The 18599-nt window shown below is 44.7% G+C and overlaps 1 protein-coding gene across 1 annotated transcript in view; it reads left to right on the plus strand.

Moving 5' to 3' along the window:
- Positions 1–147: 147 nt before the first annotated feature.
- The window catches only part of HOOK1 (hook microtubule tethering protein 1), a 44874-nt gene continuing 26422 nt past the window's right edge, over positions 148–18599 (plus strand). Inside the window, exons 1-4 of the mRNA XM_069981322.1 lie at positions 148–236; positions 332–423; positions 10949–11034; positions 16257–16329. Coding sequence (XP_069837423.1) covers positions 379–423; positions 10949–11034; positions 16257–16329 — 204 coding nt within the window. The 5' untranslated portion in view covers positions 148–236; positions 332–378. The remainder of the gene's footprint in view (positions 237–331; positions 424–10948; positions 11035–16256; positions 16330–18599) is intronic.

Genomic DNA, 18599 nt, shown 5'->3' on the forward strand with positions numbered 1-18599 from the left:
CACTCATTGTTTTACGGGGCGAGAAGACACCGTCCACATTAACATACGAGCCAATAAAAGTCAGGGGATTCTATTTCTTTAGCGCTGATTGGTCCAAGCGTGAGGCAATCACCTGCCGAGCGTCTTGGGGCGTGGACTCCACCTGTCATCCGTTGTGGGCGTGGCTAATAGCGAAGACGTTTGGGGGCGTGCGTTAAGGCGCTATTCACTGAAGAGACTTACACTGTTCTATTGGCGTAAGCTCCATTCATTGATACGGGTCTCACGTCAAAGTGAAGAAGTAGCGCTTTCTTATTAGCCGTAGCTTGCTCCCTCCTTCTCTGTTCCCCAGGTGAGGTCACCAGGATCAGGAGGAAAAGAAGAAGTGACAGGAAAGAGATGGCCGGGAACGAGAACGAGCCATGCGAGAGCCTTATTATCTGGGTAAGATGAGGGGAAGGGGGCATGAGTGACGTCATGGAGGAGTGGTGCATGTTAGGGGGGCATTAGTGACGTCATAGATGTGTGGGGGGCATGGATCTTCTGCTACTACTGCAGCCAACCAGTTGTCCTGCACTTGAATACATCAGTATTCAGTAACAGTGTGAATGACTGCCCCATTATAAGGTGATTACGCTACACTGCCCCATTATAAGGTGATTACGCTACACTGCCCCATTATAAGGCTATTACACTATAGTTGCCGCGACATAATTTTTCCACGCTTGAATGAATTTTTGCGCCAGGCTCGATAACGACTTGTACAATGTCCTTTTTGCACCTGTCAGTTTGGAAATGTAGGACTACAAGTCCCAGCATAGCGAATGATAGAGAACGAGGGTTAAAGGAGAAAGATTTTATTCTTATTTTTTATTTATCTAAATCCAGATTAAAAGTAATAAATCACACTTTAAGGCTATGTTCACACGCTATATAAACAACGGCCATTCCCTGTTACGGCCGTTGTTTAACGCTATCTACGGCCGTAATTGATGATCATTTTCATTAACTCTGTCCGCAGGTAGTGTTAAACAACAGTCGTTTGCGCAGAATGGCCGTTGTGCATACAGCGTGTGAACATAGCCTAAAAGAGGGGGAAAAGGGTTGAAATGTATGTAATGTTACCGATAGAGTCCACCAAGGCAATGTGCCCCCACCTGCCGCTCTCCAGCTGCTGCAGAACTACAACTCCCAGCATGCCCTGACAGTCTGAAGAGCAATGCATTAAAGTCAAAAGCTGTTCAGGCATGATGGGAATTGTAGTTTTGCAACAGCTGGAGGGTCACAGGTTCCCCATCTCTGCACTTAAGGGACGTCATCCATAGTTCCATGTAATGTTCATTCACTTTGTTCATTCAGGCTCCATTTAATCTGGAGCTCGAGGAAAGGATTTAGCCTGTTCTATGCTATGAAGAAGAATGGTGGCATTGTATATGTGTAGGCTTGAGAGAGACTGAAACGCGTCCAGCAGAAAGCTGTGTACCACTAATGCTGCAAATATATCAATGCTGGGACTTTGCTGTATGCTCCTTAAATATATGACATTACTTGATCCTGTACTGATCCTGAGTTACATCCTGTATTATACTTCAGAACTGCACTCACTATTCTGCTGGTGGGGTCACTGTGTACATACATTACATTACTGATCCTGAACTGATCCTGAGTTACATACTGTATTATACCCCAGAGCTGCACTCACTATTCTGCTGGTGGGGTCACTGTGTACATACATTACATTACTTATCCTGTACTGATCCTGAGTTACATCCTGTATTATACTCCACAGCTGCACTCACTATTCTGTTGGTGGGGTCAATGTGTACACACATTACATTACTTATCCTGTACTGATCCTGAGTTACATCCTGTATTATATTCCAGAGCTGCACTCACTATTCTGTTGGTGGGGTCAATGTGTACATACATTACATTTACAGATGAGTGAATCACTGATCTAAGCGAAGCACCTTGTTTGATCAGCGGTACGCCCATCAAGCCGATGGCCTTTTAGCGCTGCTCCGCTTCCTGACGCTCCTCCCAGGACACCGGGAAAAACTGGCACCAATACTGGGAAACTTCTCTCAGTTTCCAAGGATTGGATCCAGCTTTTCCCCAGCAACTGGGGGGAGCAGTAAGGAGTGGAGCAGTGCTGAAAGACCGGCAGCTTGATGGGCGTACCGCTGATCAAACAAGGTGCTTCGCTTAGATCAGCGATTCGCTCATGATCCTGAGTTACATTCTGTATTATGCTCCAGAGCCGCACTCACTATTCTGCTAGTGGGGTCACTGTGTACATACATTACATTACTTATCCTGTACTGATCCTGAGTTACATCCTGTATGATACTCCAGAGCTGCACTCACTATTCTGCTGGTGGGGTCACTGTGTACATACATTACATTACTGATCCTGTACTGATCCTGAGTTATATCCTGTATTATACTCCAGAGCTGCACTCACTATTCTGCTACCCAAGGGTTATGTTTTCACTTGTTGGATTTGACAGAAATTTTGCTGAGATCCACACCAGATCTGATGCCTATGTGCAGCCGGTCAGTGAATTCAGGATTATTCCTCCTGTATGAAGATGTGGCTGCTCTTCATGCAAATCATCTGTAGATTTCTCCTACAGCAGATGTTCCATGTTAGGACACTGGGGCCATGGAAATATATTTCAGGTGTGCAGAGCTGTCTAGGAATCTGTACTGTAATAGGAGGGCAGCCATTGTAGGTAAAGGGTCAGCAGAGGAGCCTGTACAGTAATGTGGGGTTACAGTGATTGTGGGAAGGGGCTGCGGAGGAGCAGTAGAGGAGCCTGTACTATTATGTGGGGTTACAGTGATTGTGGGGAAGGGGCTGCAGAGGAGCAGTAGAAGAGCCTGTACTATAATGTGGGGTTACAGTGATTGTGGGGAAGGGGCTGCGGAGGAGCAGTAGAGGAGCCTGTACTATTATGTGGGGTTACAGTGATTGTGGGGAAGGGGCTGCGGAGGAACAGTAGAGGAGCCTTTAATATAATGTGGGGTTACAGTGATTGTGGGGAAGGGGCTGCGGAGGAGCAGTAGAGGAGCCTGTACTATAATGTGGGGTTACAGTGATTGTGGGGAAGGGGCTGCGGAGGAGCAGTAGAGGAGCTTGTAATATAATGTGGGGTTACAGTGATTGTGGGGAAGGGGCTGCGGAGGAGCAGTAGAGGAGCCTGTACTATAATGTGGGGTTACAGTGATTGTGGGGAAGGGGCTGCGGAGGAGCAGTAGAGGAGCCTGTACTATAATGTGGGGTTACAGTGATTGTGGGGAAGGGGCTGCGGAGGAGCAGTAGAGGAGCCTGTACTATTATGTGGGGTTACAGTGATTGTGGGGAAGGGGCTGCGGAGGAGCAGTAGAGGAGCCTGTACTATAATGTGGGGTTACAGTGATTGTGGGGAAGGGGCTGCAGAGGAGCAGTAGAGGAGCCTGTAATATAATGTGGGGTTACAGTGATTGTGGGGAAGGGGCTGCGGAGGAGCCTGTACTATAATATGTAACAATAAAGAAATGTTATCCAGCATCCAAAATCATCAGTTTTTCTAACACCATAATACAATCCATTTACAGCGAGCCTGGTCACTGGACTTCACCGTCTGACACATTTCAGGGTTGCTCCTTTAGTCATACATACATATGAGTTGCCCCACACAGATTCATTACCTATCGCTGGTCACATGGCACAATACAGGGGGAATCTGAAACCCGATAAAGTTATTATATTGTTCACATTACATTATCACTTGTGTTATCTACATGTTGTCAGACTAGACCTGACCACATAGGTATATATAGCTCTCCGCATTATGCTCTATGGTGGGATTGGGCAGTTGGCGGGAGAGTGGAGTGTGTAGACGGCCAGGGAGTGGGGAGTGCAGAAGGTCGAGGAGTGGAGTGTGCATACAGCTGGGGAGTTGAGTGTGTAGCCGGCCGAGGAGTTGAGTGTGCAGATGGCCGGGGAGTGGAGTTGTGGTACACCCCCAATGTGGAGGCGACACAACCGGTCACTTGCCAGATGGTGAAGTGTGACGCCAGTTCTATGGTGGTTGGCCGAGATATAGCCGGGCCCAGTGATATTATGTTGTGACGCCAGTGCCGGTTGGGCACACAGGTATGGTGGCACACCTGCTTTTATTTTATAGGGTCGGCTATACCTTGTTCCCCTGTGGACAGTGTCCTGCCGGGTTGTCGCGGGGTCCCTTGGGTACTTATCACGGTGGTCCATAGTGGAATAATGGCCCACCCAGACTATTGGCACTGCCACCCACAGACAGGGGAGATGACCCAAAGAGTGTGTGTGTACTGTGTCGGTGCTTGACGAGGAATCACAGAGTCTCTTTATCATAAATAAAATCTTATTTACTCTAAAGATACTTGTATGCAGCAGATCATACAGCTTTGCATTGATATAATACTTTACACTTGATAAGACACTTGATACTTTAGGATCTAGATCTGTAGTGAGAGTATAGAGAGTGGTACAGTCGTGTTGACTGGGTTGCGTTCTGAGAGATATGAAAGAGGATCAGAAAAGTAGAGAGGAGGATGTCGTGAGAGTCCCAACTCAAGTAGTACTGTGCTCTGCCAGAACTTCGGATGTAGAAATAGAAGAATACTTAAGAAGAGAGAATACTTGTGCCTGTGTTTTGACTCTTTGGTCTTTGTACCACCTATTGCCCACCAGTGTCTAGAGACCCATCCTAGAGGGTGACACAAGCCCCAGACCTTGTTACCTGAAATGAGCGGAATGCTGAGGGTTCCCTGCTTACACCCGCGCTGCGAGATAGAGTTCATAGGCTTCTAGCAACTTTGCTCTATAAGGATCAGTTCCTTTACTTTCTTTATGGATACTGTCCTGCACTGTGTCTCTCCTTGTCCACGGCGTGGGTTGAGATGATCCCTGACTTGTCCTCTCTAGTGGAAGCTTAACACTGCATTGTGTAAAATACGGTTAATTGAGAGAAAACTGTGTCTTGGTACATGTGCTCCGCATCTAGACCACAACTTAGACTGGGAACCTGGCAAGGGCAGGGACAGGGGAGTGGAGTGTGCAGCTGACCGGGGATTAGGGAGTGGAGTGTGCAGCTGACCGGGGAGTGGGGAGTGGAGTGTACAGCTGACCGGGAAGTGGGGAGTGGAGTGTGCAGCTGACTGGGGAGTTGAGTGTGCAGCTGACTGGGCAGTGGGAAGTGGAGTGTGCAGATGGTCGGGGAGTGGAGTGTGCAGACAGCCAGGAAAAGGGGAAGTGGTGCAATATAAATTTATAACGTGTCAAACCTGTGTAGAAATGACAGCATTGCTGTGAGGCTTAGGGTTTGAATTAACGCTCGGTCGCTTCTTTTAGTTCTGTCTGTCTTCAGAGCCAATTCTGCTTTTTACTTTTACTTTTCTGACTAAATAAATGATCGCTCCTCTGCCTTTTGGGGAAAATCAGTTAGGACCTGTCATATCGATAGTCAGTGCCGGCAATGAGATGGAACAAGCTAAAACTACTTCAGTCCGAAAGTACATAAAGAACTAAATGAAACAGATCAATCAAAACTGTTAAGCCTGGTATAGTGATGTCACGATAGCAGAATTTTTGAGTTCCAATACCAACCAATTTTGATACCAATACCAACTTTTTTATTTTGATACTTGATACCATTTTGATACTTAGCATATAACCCCACATAATAATTCAATATTATGCCTCCCCCCTACCCCCACCTGCAGATATAATGCTCCCCAATTTTTTGACTGTTCACTATGTAACAAACCTGACATGTTATCTATATTCAGGTCCATGCTATTACAATGGAACAATATATGTTCATTTTAATTTACAACTTACACTTTACAAATGTAACAAAGTTCACCTTTTTTTCAAATACATATGTTTAAAATTGCTGTATTCTGATTCCCACAACTTTTTTAATCTTTCAGCCTTTAGTGCTGTCTGCGTCATTTTTGTGTGCCATGATCTGCAGCTTTGATTGGTACCATGTTTGCATATATGACTTGTTTTTTTTTTTTTTGGTGCAAACACTGTATACTGTGCAAGATCAGTGCAATAGAGCTAGAATCAGACTCCCCTCCTCCAGACTGTGCTGCCCTTCTCTGAGGTCATTCTGTCCATAAGATGGCCGACATGGAGGAGCATGTGACCATGCCCCGCCTCCAGTGTCCTCCATAGGCATATACAGGCTCAGTGGTGGACACTGGGGGGCGGGGCATGGTCACATGCTTCTCCATGTCAGCCATCTTATGGACAGACTCACCACAGAGCAGGACAGCACAGCCTGGAGGAGGGGAGTCTGATATTAGCTCTATGAGGTACACAGGGAGCTGCTGTCAGTATATACAGTGAGTACACTTACTAATACTGTACACTGAGTAATTTTACTATAAAGTGGCCAACCCCTTTAATGTTCATGAGTCCATCATCAGGAGGACACTAAACAACAATTAGAAAGTTCTAAAGGGTTCACAAACATTTAAGCCCCACTGCGTGTTATGCAGTCATCCTGTAGCCAAACTGCCACGATGATGGGAGTTGTAGTTTTGTCAAAACTCAACATTGAGTTTAGAGATTGCTGCTGTATTGTCCGGGAGACCACCTGTATCATGCGTCCGCCTCTCTGCTGAGACCTTCTCTGTCGTCTCCCCTTTCTTGGTCTGTATTTGCCTTTTTGGCTGGGAGACAGCTTCAAGGACAATGGCAAGATCCAGATCTCCGCTGGTCCAACCATTGTGCCATGTCCTCATTGTGGACAAAGAAAGGTCCGAAAATAGCAGTAGAAGTTATAGCAGATTCACAAGGATCTGATGGGTCACTGGTATCAATGAATGACATCACGATTCAAGGGCAATGGTGTCCCTTCATGTAAGGTATAAGCTGAGGGTGGAGTGTGGTCTACTTGATCACAGTGGGATATTTTGAGCTGCCAGGGACTGTTCAAGATAGGGAAATACATTCTGATCTTGTTTGTGTACATCTTGTGTTATACTCCAGAGCTGCGCTCACTATTCTGCTCTGCTGGTGGGGTCACTGTGTACATACATTACATTACTTATCCTGACTGATCCTGAGTTATATCCTGTATTATACCTCAGAGCTGCACTCACTATTCTGCTGGTGGGGTCACTGTGTACATACATTACATTACTTATCATGTACTGATCCTGAGTTACATCCTATATTATACTGCAGAGCTACACTCACTATTCTGCTGGAGGAGTCACTGTGTACATACATTACAAGACTCATCCTGTACTGATCCTGAGTTATATCCTGTATTATACTCCAGAGCTGCACTCACTATTCTGCTGGTGAGGTCACTGTGTACATACATTACATTACTTATCCTGTACTGATCCTGAGTTACATCCTGTATTATACTCCAGAGCTGCACTCACTATTCTGCTGGTGGGGTCACTGTGTACATACATTACATTACTTATCCTGTACTGATCCTGAGTTACTGTCTGCTCAGCCAGTCAGTGACAGGGGCAGGACACCACTGCAGTCACTTATTGGCTGAGTGGGCAATCCATCAGTCCGGTCAGGTATTTACTATGTCATCACAACTCAGGGGAAAATGGATTCTGTGAGCCTGTGAAGTGGCATTTCAGGGGCACGGGGATAGGTAGGTGGTGATTGTTTATTATGTTCCCCCTTGCCCCTGCCTACCGGAAATGTATGATTTTTGCTGAAGTTTTCCTTTAGTTTGCATTACTTATCTTGTACTGATTTTGATTAAAACAGCAGAAGAGTGAGTGCAGCTCTGAGTGGTCAGTACACAAGTCGCAGTACATTTTCTATTGTTAGGCTCAGTCGGGAAGTTGAGAAGGGAGGGGCTTAGTTAGTGCTTTGTGCAGAAGAGGGAGGGGTTCTGGGCTATGTCCATGCCTCCTGCCCTCTCCAGAGGGACCATAGTGTGCCTGCAAGGTAAATCAAGGCTTTCCTTTGATCTCTAACCTCCCATAAAGTTCTGGGCAGCCATGTCATGTCATGTAACCCCTTTCTCTTGTCATCATCATCAGAGCCATTTCACAGCTTTGACCAGGGCTTCTTAAGTGTTTCCCATTCCTTCTTTGATGTCTTTTTCTTTTCTTCAAGCACCTTGCCAGTGCATCAATAACTCTATCTCTCCCAGCTGCCATATACTGTACAGTAGTGTGGACTATAAATCATCCCCCGGTACAATAACAGCACTGTGTCATTGCATAGCAGAAAGTATTACGCTGCCCTGTGATTGGCCAGAGAAGTAAGAGAAAGAAGTGCCTGTATGTGCAATTCTGGCTCTGCTCCTACCCCTGTGCACCATGGAGGGGCTGCCTGGGGGCTCAATACCAGCAGTGATAGCAGTAACATCACCCTGTCATCACTCTGAAGGGTTAATCTAACATAAATAATTTTTTTTAAAGGACAGGAGTGTTTTAAATTGTTATATAGATTATTCGGCTTTAGAGAATAGTAATCAGAGGTGGGCATCCCCCATAATGTGCCCTCTGTGCCAGGCGCAGATACATCTCTGTCTCTGATGGGCGGATTTACTTCTGCTCTGCAAATAACTTCTTCTATATTTAGTCAGACGTCCGCCATTCACTGTCACTTAGTTGAATGAGATTTGCGAAGCTTCCTAATCCCGGGTATTTGTTCTTCCAAGGACGTGGTTGGCCATCAGTGACCAGAGGATGGCATTGGTTTTGCTTTCTTGGCCTCCAGGTAATGTATAGGATGTCACCCAGCTTTCTTCATATACTGAATAGCGAATAAATTCTCATTGCAATGCAGAATTACTCTTGTAGTATTATTACTGGCGTCCTGTTGCTGAACAAGTAGACATAGATATATAAGTAGACTATAGCACCTGTATATAAATGCGCCATTTACGTACACTGCCTGCACATGCTTTTATGACCAGCGCTCAGCGCTGCATCTCGGGTATAGTTGGCGACACGCATACAATGTCTCTGTAACTGCAGATCTCTTGCCCAACGCTGCCCTCACCATAAATACCAGTAGAACCAGTCCAGACAGCTCCTGGGTGTGTTTATAACCTGTAGATGTTTCCACGTGAAGAAACTGATTGTAGCCACAAAGTCTCCGGATTCCTCAGTGTGAATAGTTCTCATGATTTGAATATCTTTTCCACTTCATCCGAATGGAGCATTTACTCCTGGGATCGGCTTTCTGTCCCCCTCCTGGATTGTGTCACATCAGGACAAAGCAAGACCGAAACAGTTCATAGTGTACAATGTCGGCTCTGCTCTAATGGATTTATATATAAATACGATTGCTAGACGTAATGGGTCTCCAGAGCTGCACTCACTATTCTGCTGGTGGAGTCACCATGGACATGCATTACATTACTTATCCTGTACTGATCCTGAGTTACATTGTGTATTATACTCCAGAGCTGCACTCACTATTCTGCTGGTGGGGTCACTGTGTACATACATTACATTACTTATCCTGTACTGATCCTGAGTTACATCCTTTTATTATACTCCAGAGCTGCACTCACTATTCCACTAATGTAATCTATTTACATGACTGCAGTTATCCTGGAGAACGGGGCTCTAGATGTGATTGGAGTGGACTATAATGTGTGATGTAACTTTTTGCAAGATAAGAAAGGAGAAGTATGTGCTGAGTTGCTCTTTGTATGTGGAGTAGACCTTGAAGTGTTGTAGGAAGTAGAGTTGTAGGGGTGAGAGCTCCTGTGGTGTATGCTGGGGGCTTGATTGCTGTTAAACATTTGCCGCCACACAAGACAATGGAAAACCGCTGTGGTCGAGCTTCTAAGTCACAAGTGTCAACCTTACGGCTCTCCAGCTGTTGGAAAACTACAACTCCCATCATGCATGGACAGATAAAGCTTTTGCTGTCCAGGGGAATTGTAGTTTTGCAACAACTAGAGGTCCGTGAGTTTGACACCCCTGTTCTAAGCTATTGAAAAATGAAGAAAAAAAGAAAGTTGGCCTGAGATCTATGGTTTGGATGGTGGGGGTTGTTGTCATGCATGGTTGTTGGTAGCCTACATATGAGATTATGAGCCGACTGCAGCCAGGTCCATATACAGATATGTGATGTGTGAGTCGGCGATGTGGCCAGAAGTTTGATAGGTTACAAAATCCATGAATTTAAGAAACATTTGCCCCTAGAACCCTGATAAGAATAATCCACCGTGACTTGTTAACGTGACTGTGAGCAGGAGGAAATAATAATAAGGCTAGGTTCACACAAGGTCTTTTCTCTGCCCGTTTCCCCGCCCCTTTTATGAGACAGACGTCATTGTGGCGCTAAAATGCGTCCGTTTTTAAATGGCTGTGTTTTGGCGGGAAAATGATTGGCATCCAAAAAACGGCCGCACAACGGTCCAAAAAAGATGTTGTGGGAACATAGCCCGATAATGATATTCTAAATATGTAATATTTCTCATAAGGCTGGGTTCACACTACGTTTTTGTTATCCGTTTTATGTGAAAAGAACTGATGAAAAAATTATGCATTTATGTGCATGCGTTTCTATCTGTTTTTCCATTGACTTTCATAAAAAAGGGGTCAAAGCGCATGTTTTTTTTTTTGCCTACACAGAAATGTGGTCAGCCACATTTTGTGTACGCTAAAAAAAGAAAACGGATAAGCTTTGATCCGTTTTTTTTTTTTTTATAATGGAAGTCAATGGAAAAACAGATCAAAAAGGATAATTTTTTTTGTATAAAATGGAAAAAAAACAGATTGAAAAAATAATACTGAAATCATACATATAATACATGCAATTTGTATTGTATATTGTTGAATTTTATTATATATATATATATATATATATATATATATACACACACACACACACACACACATACACACACTGTACATGAGGGAGATGGGAGGTGGATATTATTTTGGTTTGGTTTATATCCCAGTTGATTGTTTTTCTTTCTTTCTGTAGTTACAGACATTTAACACCAGCGCACCATGTAAGACCATCGAGGACCTGACCAGCGGGGTGCCCATGGCGCAGGTACTTCACCAGATGTAAGTGTTGTTCTATGAGGGAGACATTGAGACGATCGTTGTCTTACATCATTTGTGTAAATAAAGTTTTTTCCCGCATGTTAATCATTGTATACTAGTAGTTCTGGATCTTTCTTATATACTGAAAGGGGATTTATAAAACTGTGTAAAATGTAAAGGTTGTGTTACCCAGAGAAACCAATCACAGCGCAGCTTTCATTTTACTAGAGCAGCCTAAGAAAGTTGTGATTGGTTGCTTTTGGGGAAAATGAAAACCACCTTTGTTGCCAATAGCAACCAATCATGGCTCAGCTTTCATTTCTTAAACTGCTCAATTAAAATAAAAGCTGCTCTGTGATTAGTTGCTATGGACAACACATTGATTTCCCTTCAGACAATTTCATATACTTTCACCTTGAAGTGTTTAAAGTGAATGTACAATCAGGTACATTCCCCACCGGTGCAGAGAAGCCAGTGGTTTGGTCTTTTTTTGAACTGCGGCCCGGTTCCCGTTTATGGCGCTGTTCTATTCCCAGGTAGCGGCTGGGGGTGAAGCACTGAAGGCAGCTGGCCCGCCCCCGGTGGGAGGGAACCCTCGCCCCACTATGACGCGGCTTCATTGATTTTAATTTCATAAAGTCGTGTCATAGAGAGGCAGGGGTTCCTCCCACCTCGCTCCCTCTGTGTCCTCCTCTGGTGTTCCCTACTGACTGCAGCACCTCCACTTCCAAAACAAACTTGTCACAGGAGTGACAGCCCGCTCAGCCAATCACTGGCCACAGGGCTGTCCTGTCTCAGTCTGTAATTGGCTGTCACTCCCAAGACAAGTTAATCTTGGACGTTAAGGCTCTGCAGTCAGTGACACCAGAGGAGGACATTGACGGAGTGGTGAGAATAACGGGGGAGATTTATCAAACTGGTGTAAAGGAGAACTTGCCCCTAGCAACCAATCAGATTCCACTTTTCATTCCTCACAGACTCTTTGGAAAATGAAAGGTGGAATCTGATTGGTTGCTAGGGGCAACTGAGCCAACTCTACTTTACACCAGTCAATCTCCCCCAACATGTTTATTGTTTTATATCGACGGGCAGCAGAAAGTTTAGAAAGGCCAACCATCGGACAACCCTTTTAATTCCTCACAATTTCTATAATTTTTTTTCTTACTGTTAGCGAATGGGATCAGTTTATTAGAGGGACCTCAAGATGTTGGGTCCTCTCAAGGTTTCATTGTAATTTGTGGGTAGACCAAGTGTTTAAAGCGTAACTGTCATTTCAGTGTCATTTTTCTGAAAACAATAAATATCAATAGTACAAGCGATTTTAGGAAACTCAGTAATACGTTTTATTAAGCAAAAGCGTTTCCTCCATTATGGTCTATGGAGAGGGGAGGGGTGGAGTGGAGAGGAGTGAGTGAGCACGGAGGGGAGAAATAGCAGTCCTGCACAGCACAACACCCTGCAGTCTTCTCTCAGCAAGTTCCTACATAAGCACTGACCTTTCTGACCTCTCTCCAAACAGCTGACCTTCATGTCTTTGCTTCCTGCTCAAACATCTCCCTCGGCCCCTCCTCCCTCCATAGGATATAATGGACACAGCAGAACCCGACTTCACTGGCTTCTCTGTAATGAGGACGGATTTGCCTGATAGTGAACAGATAAGAATGGAAGGGGGGGGGGGCTGGGAAACTGCTTCTTGAGTACAGAAAAAGGCTTTTTTTGCCTAATAAAACCTATTATAGAGTTTATTAATATCGCTTGTACTATTGACTTGTGCAAAAAAACAAACCAACATGAAAGTTAGGGCCCTATTACACCAACAGATTATCTGACAGATTTTTTTAAAACAAAGCCAGGAATGCATTTTAAAAGAGGAGAAATCTCAGTCTTTCCTTTATTACATGTTCTCTGTTTATAGTCTTTTCCTGGCTTTGGCTCAAAAAAATCTGTCAGATAATCTGTTGGTGTAATAAGGCCCTTCACTTTAAAGGGCAACTCTAGCGTTTCCCCCCCCCCCCCCCTTAACTAACACACATTACAAAGTTATATAACTTTGTAATGTGTGTTAGTCACCTGCTTGGAGCCGTTCCGCCTCTTTCCTTAACCCCCCCCCCCCCCCCCCGGAAGTAAAAAAAAACATAATTACGAATTTACTCCCGTCCCCAGTCCTCTTCTCCCGCCACCCTTTTGTGACCCTCGTCCTCTTCTCCCGCCTTTTGTGACAATGTCGTCACAAGCGGGGGACGGGCTTAGTCATCCTCTTCTTCCCCATCTTCCATTAGAATGAATGGTAGCGAAAAGACTGCCGATGCGCGTGCGCACCAGCAGCCTTTTTATTGTCTGGAATGCATCCCATGGCTTCCAGCTTGCTCAGCTCTGATTGGCTGAGCAAGCAGTAAGCCATGTGATGCGATCCAGCCAATGAAAAGGCTGCCGATGCACACGCACATCGGCAGCCTTTTCAGTCTCATTCATGCCGTGGGACCCCGGAAGTAAGGAAGAAGATGAAGACGCGGACAGGTTGGCGGGGATCGCGGCCGGCGGGTTTTTTGAATGGCGATCGACTTAGGAGGTATGCTGAGTATGGGATCTGTGTCTGTTAGTGTTTTTTTTTTTGTTTTTGCTGACGCCGGAGTTGTCCTTTAAGTCTCCAACAATGCCAGACTCCCCCTCCCCATTAGGTCAGGACATCAGTGTCAGAAGCAAATTCGGCACTTAGACATATCATAGCGTATAAGTAGATTGCTTGGGCCTCAACATTTTCTCACACTCCCAGCAGCGCCAGGTCCAGACTCGCTCTGCTGCATTATGTATTCACTGTCAGATGCCAGGAACATTACGTACAAGAGTACAATGCCTCCATGAAGGGAAGTAGAGGTGCTTTATATGGGAGCAATATGGGTTTACATGGGCCACAAACTACACTGTGCGCATGCATCAGGCCTCTGCAGCCATGACTGGGTCATTACAGGGCACCCTCTGCCCTACAGTTCATCCATTGTTCTTGCCTCGCTCTACAGTCACTATCTCTGCCATCCTTCCCTTCTCCACTACTACCAGTGGTCTGTATTCAGTACATGGAGCCGCGCTGTGTAGAGTCTGTAGGATACATGGACTGAATGCAGATATGTGGGAGAGATTTGTTCCAAGATGGAAACCACAGACTAAAGGATTAGTGAAGTCTCACTGCTTACTATGCATAAGACAGAACCAAATGCTTATTTGGCCAACATCTCTGTCCCCAATACATATGAACACTTGTAGAGGGAAGTAAACCACTTCCAGACACCTCTGTTCCTTCCAAAACTCCTTTTCCCCTCTGTCCCAGACTATTCTGTTCCCTCCAGACTTCTCTGTTCCCTTCAGACCTTTGTCTCTGCCAGACTCCTCCTGCACTATCCTGACCTTTCCAGACCCCTCTATTCACCTTCAGAGTTGTCTGTCCCCTCCAGACCCCTCTATTAAACATACCAACCCCTCTGTCTTTCGACACCCATCACAAGAAGAGATAGGAGTCCCCCCTCCATACACATTATGTGGTTCCATTGAAATTGCCAAAGTTGGGCGGTATAAAAAATAAATTTATACAGTGCCTACAAGTAGTATTTAACCCACTGCAGATTTAGCAGGTTTGATAAGTTGCAAATAAGTTAGAGCCTTCAAACTTCAAACAAGAACATGATTTTTAAACAGATGCATAAATATTACAAACCAAAAAGTTACGTTGCTCAGTTAAATTATAATAAATTTTAAACATAAAAGTGTGGGTCAATTATTATTCAACCCCTAGGTTTAACCCTTGTTTGCAATTACAGCTAATAATCGTCTTTTCTAAGACCTGATCAGGCCGGCACAGGTCTCTGGAGTTATCTTGGCCCACTCCTCCATACAGATCTTCTCCAAGTTATCTAGGTTCTTTGGGTGTCTCATGTGGACTTTAATCTTGAGCTCCTTCCACAAGTTTTCAATTGGGTTAAGGTCAGGAGACTGACTAGGCCACTGCAACACCTTGATTTTTTCCCTCTTGAACCAGGCCTTGGTTTTCTTGGCTGTGTGCTTTGGGTTGTTGTCTTGTTGGATGATGAAATGACAAACCATCATAAGATCCTTGACGGAGGAGTGGAGGTTCTTGGCCAGAATCTCCAGGTAGGCTGTGCTATCCATCTTCCCATGGATGCGGACCAGATGGCCAGGCCCCTTGGCTGATAAGCAGCCCCACAGCATGATGCTGCCACCACCATGCTTGACTGTAGGGATGGTATTCTTGGGGTCGTATGCAGTGCCATCCAGTCGCCAAACGTCACGGGTGTGGTTGGCACCAAAGATCTCGATCTTGGTCTCATCAGACCAGAGAACCTTGAACCAGTCTGTCTCAGAGTCCTCCAAGTGATCATGAGCAAACTGTAGACGAGCCTTGACATGACGCTTTGAAAGTAAAGGTACCTTACGGGCTCGTCTGGAACGGAGACCATTGCGGTGGAGTACGTTACTTATGGTATTAACTGAAACCAATGTCCCCACTGCCATGAGATCTTCCCGGAGCTCCTTCCTTGTTGTCCTTGGGTCAGCCTTGACTCTTCGGACAAGCCTGGCCTCGGCACGGGAGGAAACTTTCAAAGGCTGTCCAGGCCGTAAAAGGCTAACAGTAGTTCCATAAGCCTTCCACTTCCAGATGATGCTCCCAACAGTGGAGACAGGTAGGCCCAACTCCTTGGAAAGGGTTTTGTACCCCTTGCCAGCCTTGTGACCCTCCACGATCTTGTCTCCGATGGCCTTGGAATGCTCCTTTGTCTTTCCCATGTTGACCATATATTAGTGCTGTTCACAAGTTTGGGGAGGGTCTTAAATAGTCAGAAAAGGCGGGAAAAACAGATAATTAATCCAAACACGTGAAACTCATTGTTCTTTGTGCCTGAACTACTTCTTAATACTTTAGGGGAACCAAACAGAATTCTGGTGGTTTGAGGGGTTGAATAATAATTGACCCTCTGAATAAACTTTTCACAATTTTAAAAAACAATAAAGAAAGAAAAAACATTCTTTTTTGCTGCAGAGCATTTCACACTTCCAGGCTGATCTACAGTCCAAATGTCACAATGCCAAGTTAATACTACTTGTAGGCACTATATATATATATATATATATATATATATATATATATATATATGCACAAAGGTTAAAAAGTTGAAAGAAATGGATTTGCTCCTGTGAGTTTTAGTCGCTGATTTATTGTATCCTCCCCATAGAGATGGCGCCCATTTTCACGACTCCTGGTTAGCTCGAATTAAAGAGGATGTTGGAGAGAACCGGAGGATAAAGGTATTTATTATTATTATTCATCAACAGATACAGAAATACGTATTTATTGCTCATTCGTCATAGTTTTATTGGGTATAAAGGGACCAGAAGCTGGGGTGACCTGAAACGCGTGAACAAGTTCAGCAGGTTTGGATGTTTTGCTTTCAGCATGTGAAATAGTTGGGATCTAAGGTTTCTCACTTGCTGGACACAGTTTGGAAATGACTGGACCAGGATGAAAATATGAGTGTTATCATGGGACTGTAATTTGTACCCAGTAACAGTGTGTACCTACATGTGCCACTCCTTTCCTGTCACCTCTACCTATGCCACTGCTTCACAGTACAGTAAAATACATAACATAGAATACTTAAAGGGAACCTGTCACCCAGGAGACTGGAGCAGAACCCACCCTACCCTTTTTGATACTCACCCTCTCATCCCGGTGACGCTCCAGATGCTGTACTGCAGAGCTGCACTCACTATTCTGCTGGTGGGGCCACTGTGTACATACATTACATTACTTATCCTGTACTGATCCTGAGTTACATCCTGTATAATACTCCAGAGCTGCACTCACTATTCTGCTGGTGGGGGTCACTGTATATGTACATTACATTACTTATCCTGTACTGATCCTGAGTTACATCATATATTATACTGCAGAGCTGCACTCACTATTCTGCTGGTGGGGCCACTGTGTACATACATTACATTACTTATCCTGTACTGATCCTGAGTTACATCCTGTATTATACTCCAGAGCTGCACTCACTTTTCTGCTGGTGGGGTCACTGTGTACATACATTACATTACTTACCCTGTACTGATCCAGAGTTATTACCCTGTATTATACTCCAGAGATGCAGTCACTATTCTGCTGTTGGGGTCACTGTGTACATACATTACATTACTTATCCTGTACTGATCCTGAGTTACATCCTGTATTATACTCCAGAGCTGCACTCACTATTCTGCTGTTGGGGTCACTGTGTACATACATTACATTACTTATCCTGTACTGATCCTGAGTTACATCCTGTATTATACTTCTGAGCTGTACTCACTATTCTGCTATTCCCTCACAGAAGACATGTACAGTCACTATGAACCATCATCCATTTTACTAGGAGATATTGATTTTACATATGAAGGGGGATGTTATAATGTAATGTTATGGGGTTTTTAGCTGCAGTTACATAACCAAAGACTTTTATAGTTCCCTTGTAAATGTAATACACCTTTTAAAAAGCTGTGTGACATAATACGTATAATAAACGGGACTGTGTGCGGTAATATGTAATATGACATGTGCAGGTAGAGTGTCTCTGTGTTCTATATTATGGGTGCTTGGGTAGCTGTAGTAAAGGTCCAACCTGATGCTGTCATCTTCTTAAAGGGGTACTCCGGAGAGAAAAAATCACTTCTATTTAGAAATCTCAATCCTTCCAGTACTTATAAGCTGCTGTATGTCCTGCAAGAAGTGGTATATTCTTTCTAGTCTGACACAGTGCTCTCTGCTGCCACCTCTGTCCATGTCAGGAGCTGTCCAGAGCAGTAGCAAATCCCTGCGGCACTAGTATCAGCCATAGGTGTGAGGTTCAGCACTCTGTTTCTTCCCTGAACAGCAAATCCCTATAGAAAACCTCTCCTGCTCTGGACAGTTCCTGGCAGCAGAGAGTGCTGTGTCAGACTGGAGAGAATACACCACTTCTTGCAGGACAAACAGCAGCTGATAAGTACTGGAAATCTGGAGATTTCTAAATAGAAGTAAATTACAAACCTGTATAACTTTCTCACGTGAGCTGATTTAATATTTTGTAAACTTTCTAGGTGGGAGTGTATTAAAATTTTTGATAGGAAAGCCAGACCAGACGCCAGACCTTACAACTAAACCTCTAGATCAGACCCCAGACCAGTCACTAAAATTAAAGAGGTACTCCAGGCAGGTGCCTTTTTTTAAATATGCCCAGGGTTTGGTTGTTTGAAAAAGGTGCTTACCTCCCTGGTTCCGCACCACCACCCCTATCTTACCACTCTGTCCCACTGTGTGGCACACCCAGCCTATCAGTGACTGAGGCAGTACAATGCTGCAGCTGCTGATTGGCTGAGGGTCCTGCAAGGTCACAGCCCCAAGACCTGAAAGCGGCCGCACAGTGGGACTGAGTAATAAGATAGTGGCGGTGGAGGAGCCAGGGGAGTAAGCGTGCTTTATTATATTTAAACCACCCATCCCCGGGCATCAAAAAAAGCTTCCTGCCTGGAGTACCCCTTTGAATTGGGACCCCAGA

This window comes from Dendropsophus ebraccatus, chromosome 8, assembly GCF_027789765.1.
Source record: "Dendropsophus ebraccatus isolate aDenEbr1 chromosome 8, aDenEbr1.pat, whole genome shotgun sequence".
In the NCBI taxonomy this organism is placed as follows: Eukaryota; Metazoa; Chordata; class Amphibia; order Anura; family Hylidae; genus Dendropsophus; species Dendropsophus ebraccatus.